This window comes from Mesoplodon densirostris, chromosome 14 (assembly GCF_025265405.1).
Source record: "Mesoplodon densirostris isolate mMesDen1 chromosome 14, mMesDen1 primary haplotype, whole genome shotgun sequence".
Classification (NCBI taxonomy): Eukaryota; Metazoa; Chordata; class Mammalia; order Artiodactyla; family Ziphiidae; genus Mesoplodon; species Mesoplodon densirostris.
Window position 1 is genome coordinate 46,664,823 of NC_082674.1, and position 21,072 is coordinate 46,685,894.

The window sequence follows — 21,072 nt, forward strand, 5'->3', positions numbered from 1 at the left end:
GATCCCACATGCCGCGGAGCGGCTGGGCCCGCGAGCCATGGCCGCGGAGCCTGTGTGTCCGGAGCCTGTGCTCCGCAACGGGAGAGGCCACAGCAGTGAGAGGCCCGCGTACAGCAAAAAAAAAAAAAAGAAAAAGAAAAAAAAAGAGAAAGATTTATGTATTGGGCTGGCCAAAAAGTTCGTTCGGGTTTTATGAAAAAACCTGAACGAAATTTTTGGCCAACCCAATACCAGGTTATTATTACAGTGCTATTTGGAATGGCAAAATACCAAAACAATCTTGTAATCCATGCAGTGGAGAATGGTAGAATAAGTTGTGAAAGAGCCACTCTATGAAATGTTACTCAGCTATGTTTAGGAAAAATATTAGTTCACACCATATCCTATGACCTAGCGTATTATTAAGGGGCTGAGACGTGTGTCAGCATGATCCTGTTTCTATAAAAATAAAACATGAAAACCTATACATGTGTGAATGTTTATGTAAATTTGCCCAGGTATGGAAAAAGGAATGGAAAAGAAGTAGTGCAGGCAGTTAACAGTGGCTATTTTAAGGCTTTAAAAATAAAGGAAGTAGTAGGGAGATTAACCTTTTCTCTATACATTAAATTAAATGTTACATTTTAACTATGATTTTCCTGCTCTGAAAAAACCCACAGGGCTCTTTTTATTTCGAGGGAGAAGGTTTCTTTACCTCTATCAGCAGGTGAAACTATGAGAGGAAAATGAAGTTAGGGTTCACCGAAAATCAACATTTAAGCCAACATCAGCATTTAAGTTTGACTTTTATTGGTCCAGGTGGTCTACTGAAGAGACCGTAAGTTATTTTACATGTTCAAATAAATAACCTGAGTTATACAAATACATTTCAAGGCCCATATCTCAAAAATATAAAAAGAGTTACTACTAAATGACAGTTTGATGAAGCAGATGTAAAAGACAGCAGGAGTGGTTCTATTAGTGAAATGTCATTGCACATGGTATTATGTCACAACTGAATCTAAATGTGAGCAATATGTGGGTGGGGGAAGCACTATGACCTACTCCTCTTGTCCTTTAAATAAAAGAAAACAAAAGATTAGTATTTCTTGCAATCATCTCTTTAATAGCATAAGCACTTGCTAGAAAAAAATAATTCCACAAGGGTAACTCAGGCTTTTCTATTAAAAATGCTGTTCCATAAAACATTTTGTAAGAATGTTCATTGAAACTGTTACTTACACAAGGCCAGGAAAGTGTGCTTTGAATTCATCAAGACCAAGACTCTTCTTAGCAAGTCCTTGTTCATAATATAGTTTTTTATGTGATATGTGTGATGTTCCACACAAAATGTGAGTAGCTCTAAAATTAAGGCAAGCAGCTGTGCTGTTTGATAATTATCTACAAAGAAAGTCATCACATGAAAATAAACGTTGCAATACATCTAAGCAAAGAGAATAAAGTGTACATCCTGTATCTTAGAGCAAAAGTAAAACTGTATTTTCTTCTCCTTTCTGTATCAATTAAAGAAGCTATAGATTTTTATTTTTTCATTAGGTAGACTCTCCAGAAGTATTAGCAGTTTTACCTACTAAATAGATATTCTAAGGCTCTTATATAAAATATTTAATAATGTTAAATAAAAATGTACAAATATGATAATAATAAAGCCCTCACTGCATTGAGATTTTCTTGGTAATGTTTCCTTAATATGTGCTGTCATTAATATTAATGGATCTATAAAAGGGTCTACTGCACAGTAAAAGAGGAAATACCTTAAACTTTTTGCCTGAAGTGGTGTAACACAAATTTCCCAAGAAAAATTAATATGCTTTCTTTAAAGACATCTTTAAGGAAAGGACTTTTTTGGCTGTTAGAATATTAAGTGAAAAATATTACATCATGATTTTAAAACAGTAATCTTTTTAACATCAAATCATATCCATGAGAGGCCTACTGAAATATACCAGCTCTTTCTTCCTCAAGAGGTTTTGGTTTACACATTCATGGAGTGATTTAAAATTGCTTCCTGAACATCAAAATTGAATGTATAGGTAATTACCCATACCTACTGCAAATATTTTAGGCAAGAAAATATTAATCTGTGAAAAAATTATGGAATCACAGCCTTAGAGAATAGAAAAAATAACTGACGTCATCAAGTCCAACTCTTTTATTTTTCAAGAAGACTACACAAATAAATATTTTGTGGAACATCACATGATGCTATCAGGAACAAATCAGCAATCTTTTAAATAACAGAATGACCATCAAGTATACAAAATACAATTCTGGTATTTCAAAGACCTTTTCTACTTTAAATGTAAGTAAAGAGTTCTACTTGTTTCAGACCAATTTGTACAACAGCCATCACCACAGCCAGTATCTGAACTAGTTCCTCACCATTTAAAATAAATTCTCTAAATTTCTCAATTCCCAAATTTTGTTTATAAAAGATCTTGTAACAGTGATCTGTAGTGTTAATTAAATGTCTTGTTTTCACTTTCCCAAATTAGGACATGAAATTACTCATCATATCTCTAATAATCCAATCTCTGATCTGCTTCCTAATTTGATACTGGCTTTCCTACAGCTTTGATGAGCCTGGTAGAAAAGAAAGGAGGCCAGGTAAACACGGCATTATTTTTCATACTAACAGGCCAATACCTGATACATATGTTCCAAGTAGAAGCAACCATGTTTATACTCAGATTCATGAACGATACCTACGCATAAGACTATTAATGAAGACTAGTTCCTAACTGATTGACCTTAGTTTACTAGATTTACAGAATAAGAATGAACTAATCCTCAACTTTCAGACACCTCCTTAAAAAAAAAGTCAGAAAACAAGCTCTAAATTTACAGAGAAAAACAAAAACAAAATTTCAACTGGGTTTTTCATCTTTTAGAGAAAGTGGAATTTTTTTCTTTAAAAAAAAATCTAGTTTTGGATTTTTTGGATGAAAATATGTCTTTCCTAGTTTTGTATAAGTGCATTATATTCTGAATAGGAAAAAACTTAGTTTGCATTAGTTCATAAAGTATGAATGTATACTTACCGGGACAAATCGTGCTGTTTTTGTTAGATCCAACTATATTATCTAATAAAAAAAAATTAAAATCAGCGACTTCAGTAATAATATCTCACACTTCCCTAGCACTTTACAACATACAAAGCATATCTCTGATCATAACCTCATTTTGCCTGCATAATAACTATTAAGAATTAGTAGCTTCAGTCAAATATTATACCTCTATCTGAAATCTTTTAGAGAATTGGGTGCAGATGAAGAATTATTAAAAGACAGTATCATAAGTATTCTGATAAAATAACACAGATTTTAACAATTAGTCACTTATGCTTTGAATTTTAAAAAAAAATAAGTATAACATTATAATTAAGTTTCCATTCCTAGGCTCACATCTTAGAGCACATTTATGTTAGGAAACATAAGAATGTATATCAGAGCATTGTTTGTAACAGGAAAAAGCTAGAAACAACTTAAGTATACATTAGAAGCAGGATGGCTAAATTACAACATACTCATACAAAAGAATACCACACAAGAGTTAAAAATAAACTCTAGGTATCAATATGGATAGATCTCAAAAAAAAGCATTGGGTAAAAAGGAAAAAATGCAGAATAATGTGTACAATGTTAAGTCAGTTCATATTAAGTTTGAAACTGTGAAAAATAATACCACATTATACATGTCACAATAATATAAACAAACATAGGGGTGATAAACTCCAAAGTCAGCATTTCTTAAGGGATGGGGTGGGGTAGAATGAGAATGCATAAGAAACTATCTGTAATTTATTTTCTTTTTAAAAAAACTGAAAAAAATATGACAAGTTAGTTTTGATAGAGCCAACAGAAAGTATGTATCTGTGATGCTATCACCTAAATATTTCTGTATGCTGGAAATGTTTTATTTTAAAATGAAAGTTAAAAATGCATTTGTTTTAATTTACATAAATGGAACCTTTCTGCAAAATGTTCTGTGACATGCTTTTTTTTACCCAATTCATATTTTTGAGAACTAATCAGTCGATAGATCAAAATTCAATTATTTTAACTGCTAAACAGTATTCCATTATATGAATATACTACATTTTCTTCATTTCCTACAATGAACAATGCAACAACATCCTTGTATCTGTCATGTATATGCATAAATGTCCCCTAAGATATAAACTCAGAAATGGAATTGATAGTATCATGTAGGGTGTACAATTTTATTAGTTTAGTAAACATTCTCTTAACTGACTTCCTCTTAACTGACTTAATAGATTAGCCAACATTTTCTGAGAATATGCCCCCCCCACATATCTCATTTCACCAAGCTGAGTTGTATGCTTATCAAAGTCAGTCCTTTGTTTACACTAGTTATATTTGGTAATGATTACATAATTTAAGTACTGCAGACTGATGAAATGTCACAGAACTGTAATATCTATGGCTAAGTTGAATACAGCAGAACTCAATTTAAAAAATGATACCAACTTAGTCATACAAAACTATGAATACTTAAGTACTTAAAGGAAAGTACTTAAAACCACAGTAGAATTCTACACTCAGACTACTTCAAAAATATGTCTAGGTTTTCTCTCCACTATAATAAACTGAGACCAGAAACTGGAGCCGATGAATTACAGGTGCAATTTATGAAAGAATGCAATATGGAAATACAATTTAAAAAAAACATACCAAAAAAAAAAGTCTTGACCCTATACAAACTATCAGTAAATAAGCAGCATTTAAAGTAAATGTTTATAAACAGTTTATTTTTAAAAATTATTCTCTGCTTTAACCAACTTTTTTGATTAACCTAATAACCTGATCCTTATGTTTTTTTTTTTTTTTTTTTTTTTTCTTTTTGCGGTATGCGGGCCTCTCACTGTTGTGGCCTCTCCCGTTGCGGAGCACAGGCTCCGGATGCGCAGGCCCAGCGGCCATGGCTCACGGGCCCAGCCACTCCGCGGCATATGGGATCCTCCCAGACCGGGGCACGAACCCGTATCCCCTGCATCGGCAGGCGGACTCTTAACCACTGCGCCACCAGGGAGGCCCGATCCTTATGTTTTGAAATTAGAGTTTTTACTGTATTGCCAAATATGTCTCCAAAATGATGGTTACCTTGGATTTTGTAGGCAATATATTCTCTGCACTTACTCACTCTAACATTAACTCTAACAACTTTGGGAACAATCTCCTTCTTTTGCTAAGTGTTTACAGTTCTCTTCCTCAAGGTGTAATACTTTTTGCCACATATTCTATATCATTTTCTACCACAGACACTCTGAAACAAGGGAAATCATGACTTTATACTGCAGTTTAAAATTTTCAGTAGTAATTTCCCTGTCATAAAAAGCACCAAATAAAGTGCCTGTTAGCTATAATACTTATCTCACTCTTTTAAAACAGAAATCATCAGCAGGTAAGTAAGAGGCCCTACCCTTTTCACATTTGTCTTCTGAAGTATTGGTCAAAAGTGGTGCTGTGAGGACATGCATACAATGGTTGTAGAAGAAATTTAGAAATTCACTTTTTTCAGTTTTCTGAAACATACAGAAAAAAAATACTTTGTTATCTTTATAATTAATAAAACATCTTCAAGGATTAGCAGTGCACAAACAAGAGATACTTTAAGATACTGTGAAAGAATCGAAAAAAACTAGTTATATTCACCTTAACCTTATTTCTGCAGAACTGAAAAATCAGATCTATTTCGTATTACATGTTAAATAAAAATGAATGTAAGAAAAAGATCAGATAGCATTATAAAAAGTTTTTCCAGGGAAAATTATCTAAAACAATTTATTTTCAAATATACGTGTGATCTGAAATGCAATGAAAAATCTATCAATGTGAGAGCAACTTAACCGTTTAAAATTTGAAACCCCAGATTTCACAATGAATTCAAATTTGAAAAAACACCAAGTTGATTTATCAAGCCACTAGAAATGTTACAGATTTTAGATTTATTTTTTTTAATTTTAAGAATTTATTACTTGGAAATTTGGAAAATAATTCCTTTCGGTTTTCTGGCCATTATTTTTTATATAACTGGTTCTATAAACTTGTAATGATTTAAAAATAATATACATTTTCTCTAAATTTGAGTGAAGTCTATAAAGGAGAAATATCCCAGCATTTTGAGATAACCACTATTAATATTTTGTAATACTTCCTTAAGTCCTTTTTTGTGCTGACTCCTTTCACTACGCAGTTAGGATCATTTGGTACATATTTTTTTCTTTTTTATTGTGATAAAAAACATATAACATAAAATTTACCATCTTGACCATTTTTATAGTTCAGTAGTGTTAATTATATTCACATTTCTTTGTTTTAATTCTTAAGATGTTAACATACAGAGGCCAAGGGTCATAAATAGAAGTGCTAACATTTTACCAAGATTTTAGCAGATTACAATCTTGTATTTTGCTGCAAAAACAACTGCTAGAGGAACATTACTGCTACTTGAATTCTGAGTGTACAAATGCTTGAATATTTTTCAAAATTGTACAAATTTACAAAATTGTGATTTTTACATATATTTATGTATTTATACATAACTTATTGTATATAAAATCATCTAAAACTGACTAGACCAAAACGTTTCTATCGCAGAGTAATTTCTTACATTAGTTGTAGCCAGCATGTTCTCTGGATCAATTAGAGTACGAAGAAGTCCCATTAACTGAACAGCACCTCCTAGCTCAGGATCAGTATCACAGATCATTTGTTCAATTACTACATTAATGAGAAGGATATCCTGAAAGAAAATGTGTTTCTGTGAGACCTGGTTTGGATATAAGACAAACATACCAGCTGAAAGAACAAAATCGGAATCATAGAGAAAAAAAACAACAACAAAGAATGGATGAACTTATTTAAACCTTTTTTTCCTAATGTTTTCAAAGTTCTACAAACACACTAGAGCATAAAGAAGCCCACTCAAAAACAAAACAAAATAACACAATGCAAAAATCAGAGCACACGACAGCTTACAATATCATCAACATAGGCAATGGAAAACAAAATCATTTACCAGAAATTCTTGTTCACTGGAGGTTCTAACATATTTTCAGTCTAGGTTTTAGCCTCAGGCATGAATTTAGAAGTTGACTAAACCCAAGATTACACACATCGAGTGACCCCGGGAACATAAATTATGTCAGCTTCTAACAAGAAAATCCTTTCTGACAAAAATATGAGAAAAAATAACCCAGTACACAGCTCTCCACAGGAGGTAAATGGGTACACACTGTGTTATAAAATGATCTAAAGCAGCCAAATAGACTTATTACATTAGTAACATGTTCTTGGGTCTTAATATAAAGAGCTACAAAGCAGTTTTGCAGATACAAAATTTGTGCTTTCTGCCTATATTTTTAAAGTAGATACCTTAAGCATTAAAATAGGATACAAAGTGTTGGTTCAGGTCAACGGAAAAAATTTTGACATCAACTCAGAGGATTTGAGAACAGGTTTATTATTGGGAGAAGAAAGGTAGTAACTGAAGGAGATGAAATAAGAGAACTGCATGGAACGAAGATAAATTTGTTGAATTGGGAGAATTTTGTAAATTAATAAAAAGAAAAGTTCCAGTATAAAGCACATTTTGTAATTATTTTGCTTTTCTAGTCCCTCCCAAACTTAACATACTGTGTTATGCTAAAATATTTCCCTGTGAAATTGTGATATTAAATGCAATGAACCATCAAAAACCATGTCATAGCAACTTAACTGCTTAAAATTAGAATCTCACCCTCTACCATGTCTCAAAATTTGAACACCAATGAATAATTCTATCATGGCATCAGAAACAATGAAATTTCTTCAAAGAGAAATTATGAAATATAATTCACAGAGCTACATTAATAGACTCAAGCCTTATTTCAGTTAGAGGAGAAAGAGCAAATTCCACCTTAATCCGCTCCTGTTTCTTATTCTGGTATGTTCAGCAAAGTATATCACATATAAAATGTTAAGATATTACAAAAGGTATCAGCTAGTGAGCTTTCTTCAGAACAATGATATGGTATTTACTTACTTTAAATTCATACCAGTGTGTACAACTTGGATTCTATCAGTTAATTAGGGGCTCAGATAATTTGCTCAATTATATATAAGCAATTACATAAGTTCATTCCTCCTCTTACATAAGTTCATTCATTTAAAACTAGGAAAAAAAATATAAATGATGAATTTAAGTTACATCTAAATGAAAACACAGTTGCAAGAAAGACTTCTTAAGGTATAGCTCGTACACTAAAATAATATTTCAATATATATACTTTAAAAGCTTTTTACCCTTCTCTCTCAAATGCAGCTTCTTACAAATCCTGCCTCATAAGTACCAATACCAAATTCTGCTGGTCTACAAGCAAAGATAAAAGGGAAATGACCTGTGCTGACTGAGAGTCCCATAATCTGGTGACTTGTGGAAGTGAAAAAAGCCAATTTATATATTTCATAGTGAAATAGGCTGCTACAGAGAACTATAGCCTTTTCAGGAGATCAAAGCTGCCTTTAACAAAGACGTGTAAAACTTCCTTGACAAAGGTATATGCACCACTGAATGCTATTCTGTAGAACTTTTTTGGGTACCCGAGCTTGAGAAAGCAAGGGCACAGAGGTCAGTAGGTAAACGGGAACCTACGGGTTTAAAAATTATGCTTAGATAAGATGTCTAGAATACACAAGAAAATAATTTGGAAGCCTACTAAACAGTAGAGGAAGCTTAACTGTAAAGTAAGCTTTAGTAACAGTCTATGACTGTTTGATCTTTAAGACCACCACTGGGTCAGAGAACTCACACTGACAGAAAACAGGCTACAATACAAAATAGAGCCCTGGAGGAAAGACATCTTCCATTGCCTATCTGAGATGCAGCCACAGCTGAAAATGTCCTAAGGGAAGGAACCTAAGCTTTGGAAGAAAATGGGCAAGGAAAATTCTTTAGAGAACAGAAGCAGGGACAGCTGGTTTGGTTAATCAGGAACCTCCAAGGACAATGAGTTTAAGCTACTGATGATATTCAACAAATATTTGACAGACCAGTGCATCATAGCTGTGAATGAATGACTGTTGTATGTATGTTCTCCCTTTTCCCAAACAAAAGTAGTTTAATTGTGATGTTAGGGCAGATAAATTATCTTTTTGTTTAAAGGTCCCTGAAACATAAGGAGCCTTATCTGGACCTGAAGAGGACTGCACAACACCCAAATATTCTGGACGTGAAGTCTCCAGACCAGATACAGAAGTCTCCCTTGAGGAAAAGGTGAGTGATTAAAGAAAAGTGTATATGGACGTTAGGTAGTTACAGAGATGGGCTGTGGCTGATACTACTAGATGCCAACTTAGTCTCTATTCTCTTTGTCCTGCTAACAGAGCCCAAATTTTGTTCAGAGAGGCAATGTACTCAGCTAAAATGCTGTATTTCTCAGTTTCCATTGCAGCTAAGGGTGACTCACTTCTGGCCACAGAAATACAAGTAAAAATTGCTAAATGGAACCTCTAAAAAAGAGCTTTAAAATGAAACAGAAAAGCTCTCTAGCTCTCTCCATTTTGCCCTCTGCCTGCTTTCTTCTTCCTGCTTGGAGGTGGAATAGCAATCTTGCAACCTCAAAGTAACAGACATTAAAACCAGAAGCTCAGGATGACTGACTCATAAGATGAGTCTTCTGGCATCACAGAGCTTGTTCCTTGACTAACTGTGACATGAATAAAACAAAATTTTTATTAGGTAAAACTATTATAGGCTGGTTTTTCTTTTTTTTTTTTAGGATTAAAACAATTACAATTAACATACTATCTACCCTCTTAGCAAATATTTAAGTATACAATATTAATTATAGGCAATATGCTATACAGTAGATCTCTAGGACTTGTTCATCATGTAAAAGTGAAACTGTATCTTTGGGCTAATACCTCCCTGTTTCCTCTACTCCCCATCCCCTGGCAAGCACCATTATACTCTCTGCTTCTATGAGTCTATTTTATATTCCTCATATAAGTAGTATCATATAGTACTGTGTCCTTCTGTGTCTGGCTTATTTCACTTAGCATATTGTCCCCCAGGTTCATCCAAGTTGTCAAAAGTGGCCAGGTTTCCTTCTTTTATTAAGGCTGAATAATATTCCACTGTATGTGCATGACAAATTTTCTTCATCCATTCATCTGCAGATGAGCACTTCGGTTGCATCCATGTCTTGGCTTCTATGAATAATGCTGCAGTGAACATGAAAGTGCCGTATCTCTTCAAGATCCTGATTTCAATTTCTTTGGATTTATATCCTTAGTGGGGCTGCTGAATCATATGGTAGTTCTCTATTAATTTTTGAGGAGCTTCCACACTGTTTTCCATAGTAGCTGCACCAAGGTACAGGCCCACAACAGTGCACAAGGGCTCTCTTTTCTCTATATCCTTATCAAGACTTGTTACTTTTTGATTTTTTGATACGAGCCATCCTAAAAGGTGTGAGGTGATACCTCATTGTGATTTTGATGCACATTTCCCTGATGATTAGTGATGATGATCACTTTACATGCATCTGTTGGCTATTTTTATGTCTTTGAAGAAATGTCTTCCGTTCCTTTGCCCATTTTTAAATTGGGTTGCTTTTTTTTTTGCTATTGAGTTGTAGGAGGTCTTTACACGTTTTGGATATTAATCTCTTATCAGCAATTGTGTACAACTCTACATTTTTATTCCCCAACCCACATACTGTTACTGGTATCAGAATTTCTTTTTATACTGTGTATCTATTAACAAATTTCTGTAGTTGTAGTTATTCATAATATCTTGTCTTTACCTTTTATACTGCATTAAAAGTGATTTACATACCACCATTAGATTATTCCATTAGTCTATATTTGCCTATATATTTACCTTCACAGTGAGATTTACACTTTCATATGCTTTCATTTTGTTGTTCAGTGTTCTTTCATTTCAACTTGAAGAGCTCCCTTTAGCATGTCTTAAAAGGCAGATCTAGTTTTGATGAACTCCTTCTTCAGTTTTTGTCTGGGAAAGTCTTTTTTCTTTCTTTCTTTCTTTCTTTTTTTTTTTTTGCAGTATGCGGGCCTCTCACTGTTGTGGCCTCTCCCGTTGCAGAGCACAGGCTCCAGACACACAGGCTCAGCGGCCATGGCTCACGGGCCTAGCTGCTCTGCGGCATGTGGGATCCTCCCGGACCAGGGCACAAACGAACCCATGTCCCCTGCATCAGCAGGCGGACTCTCAATGACTGCGCCACCAGGGAAGCCCGTTTTTCTTTATTTCTGAAGGACAGCTTTGTCAGGTAAAGTATTCCTAGTTGGCAGTTTTTTTTTCTTTCAGCACTTTGAATTTATCATCCCATTCTCTACTGGCTTGCAAGGTTTTTGCTGAGAAATCAGCTGAAAACCTTCCTTTGTATGTGATGCGTTTATTCTGTTTTGCTCTCAAAATTCTCTCTTCTCTTTGATTTTTGACAGTTTTATTATAATGTATCAGGGTGAAGACCTCCTTGGGTTGAATCTGGGGACATATGAGCTTCATAGACTTGGATGACCTTATCTTTCCCGATAAGTTTCTAGCCATTATTTCTTTAAACATGCTTTATGCCCCTTTCTCTTTCTTCTCCTTGAGACTTCCATAACGTATATATTATTTTGCTTTATGGTGTCCCATAATTCATGTAGGCTTTCTAAACTCTTTTTCATTCATTTTCTTTTTGTTCCAACTGGATTGATTTTAAACGGCCTGTCTTCAAGTTCTCTGATTTTTTCCTCTGCTTGATTCAAGTTTGCTGTTGAAGCTCTTTATTGATTTTTTTCAGTTTAGTCACTGTATTCTTCAGCTCCAGAATTTCTTCTGGTTCTTTTTTAGTTTCTCTTTGCTGAACTTATTTTGTTTATGTATTGTTTTCTTGATTTTGTTTAGTTATCTGTGTTCCCTTGTAGCTCACCAAGCCTCTTTAACACAATTATTTTGAATTCTTTCTCAGGCAGTTCATAATTCTTTTTTCTTTTTTTCTTTTTAGGGTTGGTTACTGGAACTTAATTTTGCTTCTTGTCAAGTTTCCCTGACAGCTCTCACCTAGATTTTGGAAGTCTCATGGAGGTATTCTTGTCTGTGGATGGTTGTTAAATCAGTGTTTCTGTTGCAGGGATAAGGGCTGGAACTTCCTATCTGCCATCTTGCTGACCTCACTCCTCATCTTGCTGATATATTAAGCCAAGCTCATTCCTAAGTGATACATTAATTTCTTACGTCTTTCCTTTTTTCTGTCACAGGTCAGGACTTCTTTTTCCAGTTATCTCCAGCTATTAGAACTGTCCTTCTAAAACCAAGACCTGATCAAGACATTCCTCTGCTTAAAATAGCTACAAGATAAAAGATTCACTCCTTAGACTGGTTGTATAGGTAGTAAATATTCTAACCCTGTGCAGTCCAATATGATATCCATTTGTCACAAGAGACTGTTTAAATTAAAATCAGTAATTCCTCAGTCACACCATCTACATTTTAAGTGCTTAACAGCCATAGGTAGCGAGTGGCTACCTTGTTGGATGGCTAAAGAATAAACATTTCCATCATCATAGAAACTGAACAGCACTCTCCAGGCCTTTTATTATAGCTTCTTTGTTGAAGAAGGGAAAAGGAAAAAACAGACAAAGTGAACAGACTTAGACAAAGAGAAAAAAAGAGGGAGGAGAAAGGGGGCAAAAAATGGGAATATTTCACAATCAATAATACTGGTTTCCACACTTAATGATATGAAAGTCTTAAAAAAGTTGGTTTCTAAATCCTTGTGTCAGATGGGTTTATTTTGTAGTGTTTTGAAGTCTCATTGTAATAAAACATGAGTAGTTATTAAAGTAAGTAACATAAAAGAGACACAAATCCACAAACTGTTCATTTCTGAATAAGAGCCAGTCTTTTGCAATAAAATCTACTCTGAAAATAAACATCAACTCAGACTTCCACTTCTGGTCAAGATGAAGTGACAGGAACTAGATTTACTCTTTTACCTCAAACGACAACAAAAACCCAGGCAAACTATATGAAACTACAATTGGTAATACAGTAGACATCAGCCAATGAAAGACACTGAGAGATGGGTAACAAATGAGATGAGTCCTATGATACATGTTAGGTATTATTATTATTAATTACTAGATCCTGCAAACTAAGTAAAAATCAACTCCTAAAAAACTGGAATTAACCACGTGTAGAGATTATGTTCTATATAGCAGCATGGAATAGTAAGACAGTCTTATCCCAGAGGTACACTCACCTCACCTAACAATTAAAATTAGTCTACTACTATGCATTACTAAACCCACTTCAAAGTAATAATGTGCTTTCAGAGACAATGAACAAATAGTTCCTAAGAAATGTAATGAATGATTTAACATTCATCAATGAACTAAAAGTATTACCAGCATTATAAGTTGTCTGTAAAACATGCTTCATTTTCTTAGCAAGCCTGGTGAACAGAAGGAATAGCTAAATTAAAAGACTCAGCCTCTAACTGCAGTACAGCTAATAACTAGCTATGTAAGTGACCTAACTCTTCCATGCCTATTTCTGCAATGGAACTGAAGTCCAGTGGTCACTAAAGTCAGACTACTCTCAAAATGCAAGCCAGCATTTCTAATTGCCTGTTAAAGTTCTTTACTGGCATTAAAACAAATCTAATTTTCCTCAACCTGCTTCTCCAACAATGGCATTAATCTGGCTAGAAAAGTCATGCTCAAGCATTACGGCAAAATAATCGAGATGTAAGACAAACTACAGGAAAATTCCTTCTTCGGATGTCAAACTATAACTTGATCTGAAAATAAGTCATTACAGAGTAACCCCAGCGAAATTACTCCAACGCTGGGTCACCAAAATCTATTCTAGAGAACACTCTCTTAAATTTACAGTCTTAAGAGGGCCCAATAACTCCTTTCCCACTAATGCCTGCTTACTCCCTTGGTCTCTTTGTTTAACTTCTCTTTACACCACCATAGTAGCTTTGCAATTAAAACCTTCAATTTAGAACCAGTTTCTAAACACTTGCAATATTCTGGGGTTTAAGTCAGGGGTCATTAAACTACAAAACTACCTGGCTGGTTGTTCACTTTGTAAATAGTTTTACAGTAAAACATTTACTGGAACACAGCCACACCTATTCATTTTCAAACTGTCTACAGACAGTTCATACTAAAGTGGCAGAGTTATGACAGAGACCAGAGGGCCTACCAAGTCTTATTTACCTTTTGGTCCTTTAAGAAAAGTTTGCCATCCTTCATCTAAATAGCAACATTTAAGTGAGTTTAACCACAGTTTCTGGGAGATAGTTCAAAGTTTTAGTTGTTTCTAAATCAAGTTTTAGAGAAATGATACTCCTGTTGGTTTCATCACACTCCAGCCTCATGCTATTCTTAGAAACACATACTTTTGTTTTTAAAGTACATTTAAGTGGGTGTAAGAATTTTTCAATATTGCCAAAAATACTGAAAATATATAATTAGCAACGGAGGGAAAGTTTTGGGTATCTACACATGGAATTTAGAGATTATCCCGATTATCAGGTGACATCTCTATTTTCTGATTGGGAAACATAAAGACATACTTTATTTCATTGATTCTAAGACAGATTTCTTAAAATTTTAACTTCTTGATGTTGAGATATATTTTATAACCTATGGCATTACACACTCACTGTTAGCCAAGTGGCAATCATGACAAAGTTACATGAAAAATTTGTACTGACACTTTCTGGTAAGATCAAGAAAATATCAGAATCTGTGTAACTTAGATTCCATGTATATAGTAAATAAGAGGAGAAAGAAAGAATGGCAAGAGCAGGAAGAATATTCTCAGGTAACAGGATAAAAATAACTGATGTATGTTGTGGAAACACTACCAGTTTTTAAAAAACTATCTAAATGTAAGAATCATAAAAAAAGCTTATGTATATGAAATTTGCTCTTGCAGCTACTTGAATGAATGTTACAAGTATTACAGAACCAATACTTCTTTCAATCCATTCTGATGTGTTCAAAGAAAGCAAAAACTGTTCTTCAAATTCTACAGAAGAACTTAATCTAACTTCTTTAGTCTGTGAAATGGCAAAACAGCCTGGACAAAGAAAATTTCAGCTCATTTTTTAAAGTTGGGGGAATTTCTTGGTATGATGTTGAAGGAAATGTTACTTCTGTACTATTCCTGACACAAAGAAATAACCTGAATTGAATCATGAGGAAACATCAGACAAATCCAAATTTTCGCATACTGGAACAGAAAGTTTTCATTTTTGTCTTGGGTAACAAGGGGATTACTGGGACAATGGATAAAATCTGAATTAGGACTGTAGTTAGATGACAGTATTGTAAAAATGTTATTTAATTTCCTGACTTTGATAATTGTACAGTGGTAATATAGAGTTTTAGCAGATAGACACAGAAGCAAATAGGGGTAAAGGAGCACTGTGACATCATTTCCATACCTTTTTCTTCAATGATTCAGAAAAAATTAATTATATATTTATGTATGCAAATATGTATATACAAATTCAAGCAAAGACAATGATAAAGCAAATGAGAAATAAAGTATTAACAATTGGGAAATCTGAGTAAAGTGTATATGGGAGTTCTTTGTACTATTACTATAACTTTTCTGTAAATTTAAAATTACTTCAAAATAAAAAGTTAAAAATTGACACAATTTTAAGAAATAAAATGTGGTATGTTCAATACAAAATACTGAACAGTCAACCCATAAAGATTAGCTTATGTATTTATTTTAAATTTCTTTTTATGGTAAATTTTGCTCTCCAGAATTATTTTGAAGCAAATTCCATGTATACAATTCAAGAAATAATTTAGTAAAAAATAAAATAACCCTAAGGCTAATATCATGTCTATAGAAATTAACATATGAGTTTATTCCTAAGTGAGAAATACACTGAAAATACCTGCCAAAATAAGTAGTTCAGCAGTAGCTGTATTACTTATCCAGTCAGATTCTAAAAGAAGTTTTACTGAATGTTTCAAAGGTCATTAGCATAAAAATGTTTGAAATCTGTAGCACAGCAATTATTGCTAAATCTACCCTTCCAGCTTGGATAGAAATAATGACTATAGTAAAAAAAGAGTTAATATTGCTATTTCCTTGTGTCTCAACACATATTTTAATACTGTAATCCATGTTCCTAAAACCAAATCTGCTCCCACAGTACCAGAAAGAAAAGTTTGAATGCTGTGCATTTATTTTAAGACAACGTCAAAATATCAACTGCCCACTGAATACACAGGTAAGTTATTTCTTCTTTCCTTTAAACATTACTACCAACTCAGCAGAGTAGAATTCAGCATGTAGAATCCTTAATTTTGGAAATTAAGAAAAAAGTAATTTATCTTCATTTGTGGGCTAACAATTATTTTGAGGCAACAAAAATTTTAAATTGGAAAATTGTTAGACCTCAGAAAATTCAGGGAAATGAAAGACCTTGAAGACTGTGACTACAAGAAAAAGAGAAATTAAAAAGGGACTTTTCATTGTTAACGATCAGTAACTGCTTCCCCATGTCTCATGTGTCAACTAAATGTAAACAAGAAAATCTTTCTAATGAAAACAGAAATAAAAGCTGTAAAAGTTAAGAATTCTAAGCTAGTAAATTATTACTCTCATAGTCTGAGAGATTTTATGATGAATGCTCTTAATCCCACACATCACTAAGGATGAAGCAATAGAAGTGTTAATTTCAAAGTTATCTTTTGTAAAGGATGGCACTAAGATAAGAATTTCAACAGTGAGATTATAAGCTGATTAATAAACTAGGTATTTATTTCTTTAAAGTCAGATTTAGCATCATCTGGGTTTTTTAAACTTTAAAATATACTTAACACAAAATATTTCTTCTATTTCTTTTCTACTGCCTAAATAATAGCATTAGCCCAAACCAATTCTAAAATAAAATTGCTTTAAAAAACAAAACACTGGAAATATCTAACAGATAGAACGTAAAAACCTAAGTGGACATTAATAAAAAATAAAACATATAAAACAACTATAGTGTAATTCAATAGTAACAAAACGTAAAAGAATCAACATTGGGAATCTAAACCTTCTTTAAGAAGGGACATAATTGTATTTCAGTTATTTTCTACTTAACACTAACATATATTTAATATAAGAAAGAGTATTTCAATTACAGCTATATGTTCATTTTGTCTTTAAATAGAGATGAAGGAGAAAGTTTAAATATTTTTGTAGTGGGAAAACACAACATTGGTTTCATTATTAAATGTTCATCCCCACTAAAAAAAAAAAGACACATTTGAACCAGTAAAAGCAACTTCTTAGTTATACTAGATAAGTGCCTGACCTAAGGGTTTAGAATTACATTTCATTAGTACTTGAAACTTTTTTTAAAACCAAGAATTAAGAATTTGATTCACTAAATCTCTTTATCTCAGTAATAGTTTGAATGCATTTTTTTTTTACAATAAACAAATCAACTGCCACATATTCTGGCCTTGTCAAAGTCACAACTGATCAGAAATCTATTATTGTTCTTCATAAACAGTTAAAATTATGGTTATGACTTTTCCCTCAACAGTTTGCAAACACTATTTTATAGGTAATTCATATAGAACCAGAGCATTATCACTTACGTCATCACTCTGCTGGGCTTCCTGCATTACAAATTCTCGGACCATGGATGGACTAAACTCTACTAGATAAGAAAATATATCTGTAGCAGCTGATCTGACTTGCAAATCATCCATGCCCTGATAAAAGGAAAATCAGGTTACTTAGAGACTGTGAACAAAAGTTATGCCTGCATTCCCCCTTTTTCTCGCAAATCTATGCCAAACAAATTTTTGGATTTAGACATGGTACTGGAATCAAAACATATAATCTCTCCCATCCTTTTCTTTTACAAATATTAAAAACTTTAGGCAGCTCAATGATTAGTTTCTGCCAGCTTTTGTCTTTACCACCACAAAAATAAATATTCAGAGAATTTAAATATAAGAATCAGCACAGGATTATAAAGCACTGCTTTACAAATGCTGCAAAAAAATTTGGGGGGTGGGAGGGAGGATTCGTGATTTAAATATATGCAAAAATGTGAATGAGGTCTCCTAGTTAAGGCTTCAAAACTTTCCAGAAGCTGTCTTTGGTCCTGTTTGCCAGTTACGCCTTAGTAACCGATTCTCCCTTTTATGACTCTCCTAATAGAGGATGATTTTGAAAACAATCTGGGTATTTTCACTCTTTTCCGTAACTTAGTTTTCTAAGGTAGTGATCTTGAATGCTTTTTCCCTATCAGTACATGAAGGATACATGATTCATAAGATAAAAATCTCCAGGTGATTCTGAAAACATTCCCTAACTTAGCAGTTCTCAAAGTGTGGCCCAGGGAACCCTGGAGAGGGGTCTCACACACTGAAAAGGGGGGTTATAACACCCTTTTCAAAATTGCATGAGATTAAAACTATTTTCATAATATTATTTATTATGAAAATAAATATTAAGGCATTATTGGCCTTTTTCACTCCCAGTCTATCATAAATATAGTGGGGTTTTCCAGAGGCTACAAGATGTAATATCGTAACAGATTAAATGCAGACGCTTCTATGAGAATCTAGCTATCTTCTATTACGCCAGGCACTAAAGGGGGCAAAAAATGTGAAACAATGCCACTTGTCTCACTAAAATTTTTTTGTTTTGGTAAAGTTATTTTTTCATGAAAGTTATATTAGTTATCTTAACATACAATGGGTTAATTATTATCGTTTTTAAATGTTAATAAATACTTAAAATTTTTCTCAGTTTTAATTTTTCATACAATAAATGCCAATGGATAAAGCTCATATAAACAAAAGTATGAGAGAGAATCACTCCCTTAACCCCATATTGCAGCACGAGCCCCCTTGGTCCAGTCTGCCTTTCTCCCATTCACTGGTCTAAAAAGGAAAGGTATTTTATTAGTTTCTATGAAACATACTTAATTTTGTTATACAAGAGATAACAGTCTCGTAAAACCATGTGGGATATTTAATTACTTGAAGCCATATTATATGAATCACATGTTAATATTACAAATTTAAGTTAATAAAAATCTGAAGAGGTTTTATGACTCACTACCAAATGAATCATAACCTAAAATTACAAAATTCAATATGCATTACTACAAAAAATTATTTCCCATCCATAATATAAATCTATTACAAATTCACAATTTCAAAAACATGAAAAGAAGCTATATAATTACCATTACAATTTCAAGAGCAGGAAGAATCCCCAACTTTGCCAAAGTTTTGAAAAATGCATCCCTGTTTTGAGGTTGTAATGTCTGAGAAAATGCACAAAATTCCTTGAAAAAATTAACCTGTAATGTTAGAAAGAATAGTGAGAAGTTGACACACATTAAAAGTAACTCTGGGACAAACTGTAATGTGATCTACCACAGTGTGGAATTAACCTTCTCAGGGACCTAGAGTTTTTAGGGTATCCTGGCTCCTCAAAACCTAAAGAACACAGAAACCATGCTATAATAAATGGTGTCTGGGTTTTCAGGGAGCACTCATAAAGCACAATTCAATTTTTAAGAATTGTAAGGAACATCAGAGATTTCCTAGGATAAAGGGCTAATTTTATAAATGAGAAAACTGAGAAATAACTACACCAAAGATGACGTGGCTGATTTTAAGTCAGCAATCTTTCATTACTTCTTTAGTATCTGATTATAAGGTTTGAAAAACTGGCAAACTGCTGGTAAACAGCAATCACCATTCTCTTTCCCCAAAGCATGCTTTATATCTCAAAAAAGTGATTACCAACACATTCTAAAGAAGAAAAACACTTCCAAGAACCAATTCATCATTCGTTTATTCAAGAAGGATTCTCCCTACCTCTTGTTTAACAAAACAAAAAGAGCATCTCAGTGATGTATCTACAACCATAAAAATGTATGAGTTTGTAGTTCTGTCCTAACATAAACCACGTCTTGATTTTGTAATTTATAAGGCACACATTCCCTCACTGGGGGGAATAAAACCACATCAAAATATCTCTAAAAACTTCTAAGATATACAAAACAGTAAGTTTTAGAAACTTTGCAAATAATCATTTTATAGTATAATTTAAACACAGGTGACCCTTGAACAATACAGGGGTTGGGGTGCCCGCCCTCCACTAAGTCAAAAATCTGTGTGTAACTCTATAGTAGGCCCTCCATATCTGTGATTCTGCATCCAACCTTGGACCATGTAGTTCTGTAGTATTTACTATTGAAAAAAATCTGTGTCTAAGTGGAACCTGCAGTTCAAACCCACGTTGCTCAAGGGTCATCTGTTTATATCTTTCATACTAATTACAAAAATTTTTCTCTTAAATTAACAAGTTCAATATTAAAAGCTGAGTATGCCAAAAGAGTAAGTGCTCTTTAAGGGTGTGAATTTCAGTAATAAATAACTTACCAATTCACGTCGTTTATCATCATCCGTGGCCTCATCTGTTAATTGTGCAAAAACTTCAGACAAAAACTTTTCATCTTCCTACAATGAGAAAAAATAATTACTATGAATTTAATAAAAGTATTTTATTTATTTATATGATTTCACAAACTATAATAAAAGTAGCAGAAAACCTAAGAGCAATTCCATTACAAAACCTAAAATTTCAGGTATATTCATATTATAATTTTCAAAACTTGACTACACCATTCAATATTAGTTAGACATATTAATACCTTGTTTAAGCAGAAACCTCAGCTATAAAGAACTCTTTGAAAAACAAAAAATAGATATTCTAGAGGTCACGCATGAAAACTCTATTTACCTTAACCAAGAGCCTCTCTAGCTCCCTTTCAGGGTCTATTTATTTACGCTTAATTTAAACATAATTCAAACAAGTTTGAAGATCTCATTATTAGTCCACAGTGGATTAGAAAAATGAGAGTTACAAACACAGCAATAAAGAACACTGAATTCTGGCAGTGATAAGATTATAAAGGTTAACTGTGATTATCTTTTGGTGATGGATTATGAGTGATTTTCTTTTTTGCTCATCTGTATTTTCCAATTT

General features: G+C 33.2%; 1 protein-coding gene across 2 annotated transcripts in view; it reads right to left on the minus strand.

The window, feature by feature from the left end:
* Positions 1-21,072, minus strand: part of PPP4R3B (protein phosphatase 4 regulatory subunit 3B) — a 67,979-nt gene that overhangs the window by 21,244 nt on the left and 25,663 nt on the right. For both annotated transcript variants that reach the window (XM_060116701.1, XM_060116700.1), the window contains exons 5-11: positions 20,466-20,543; positions 19,259-19,375; positions 17,652-17,768; positions 6,634-6,765; positions 5,443-5,545; positions 3,042-3,083; positions 1,222-1,380 (exon numbers count right to left, since the gene is read on the minus strand). In XM_060116701.1, coding sequence (XP_059972684.1) covers positions 1,222-1,380; positions 3,042-3,083; positions 5,443-5,545; positions 6,634-6,765; positions 17,652-17,768; positions 19,259-19,375; positions 20,466-20,543 — 748 coding nt within the window. The remainder of the gene's footprint in view (positions 1-1,221; positions 1,381-3,041; positions 3,084-5,442; positions 5,546-6,633; positions 6,766-17,651; positions 17,769-19,258; positions 19,376-20,465; positions 20,544-21,072) is intronic.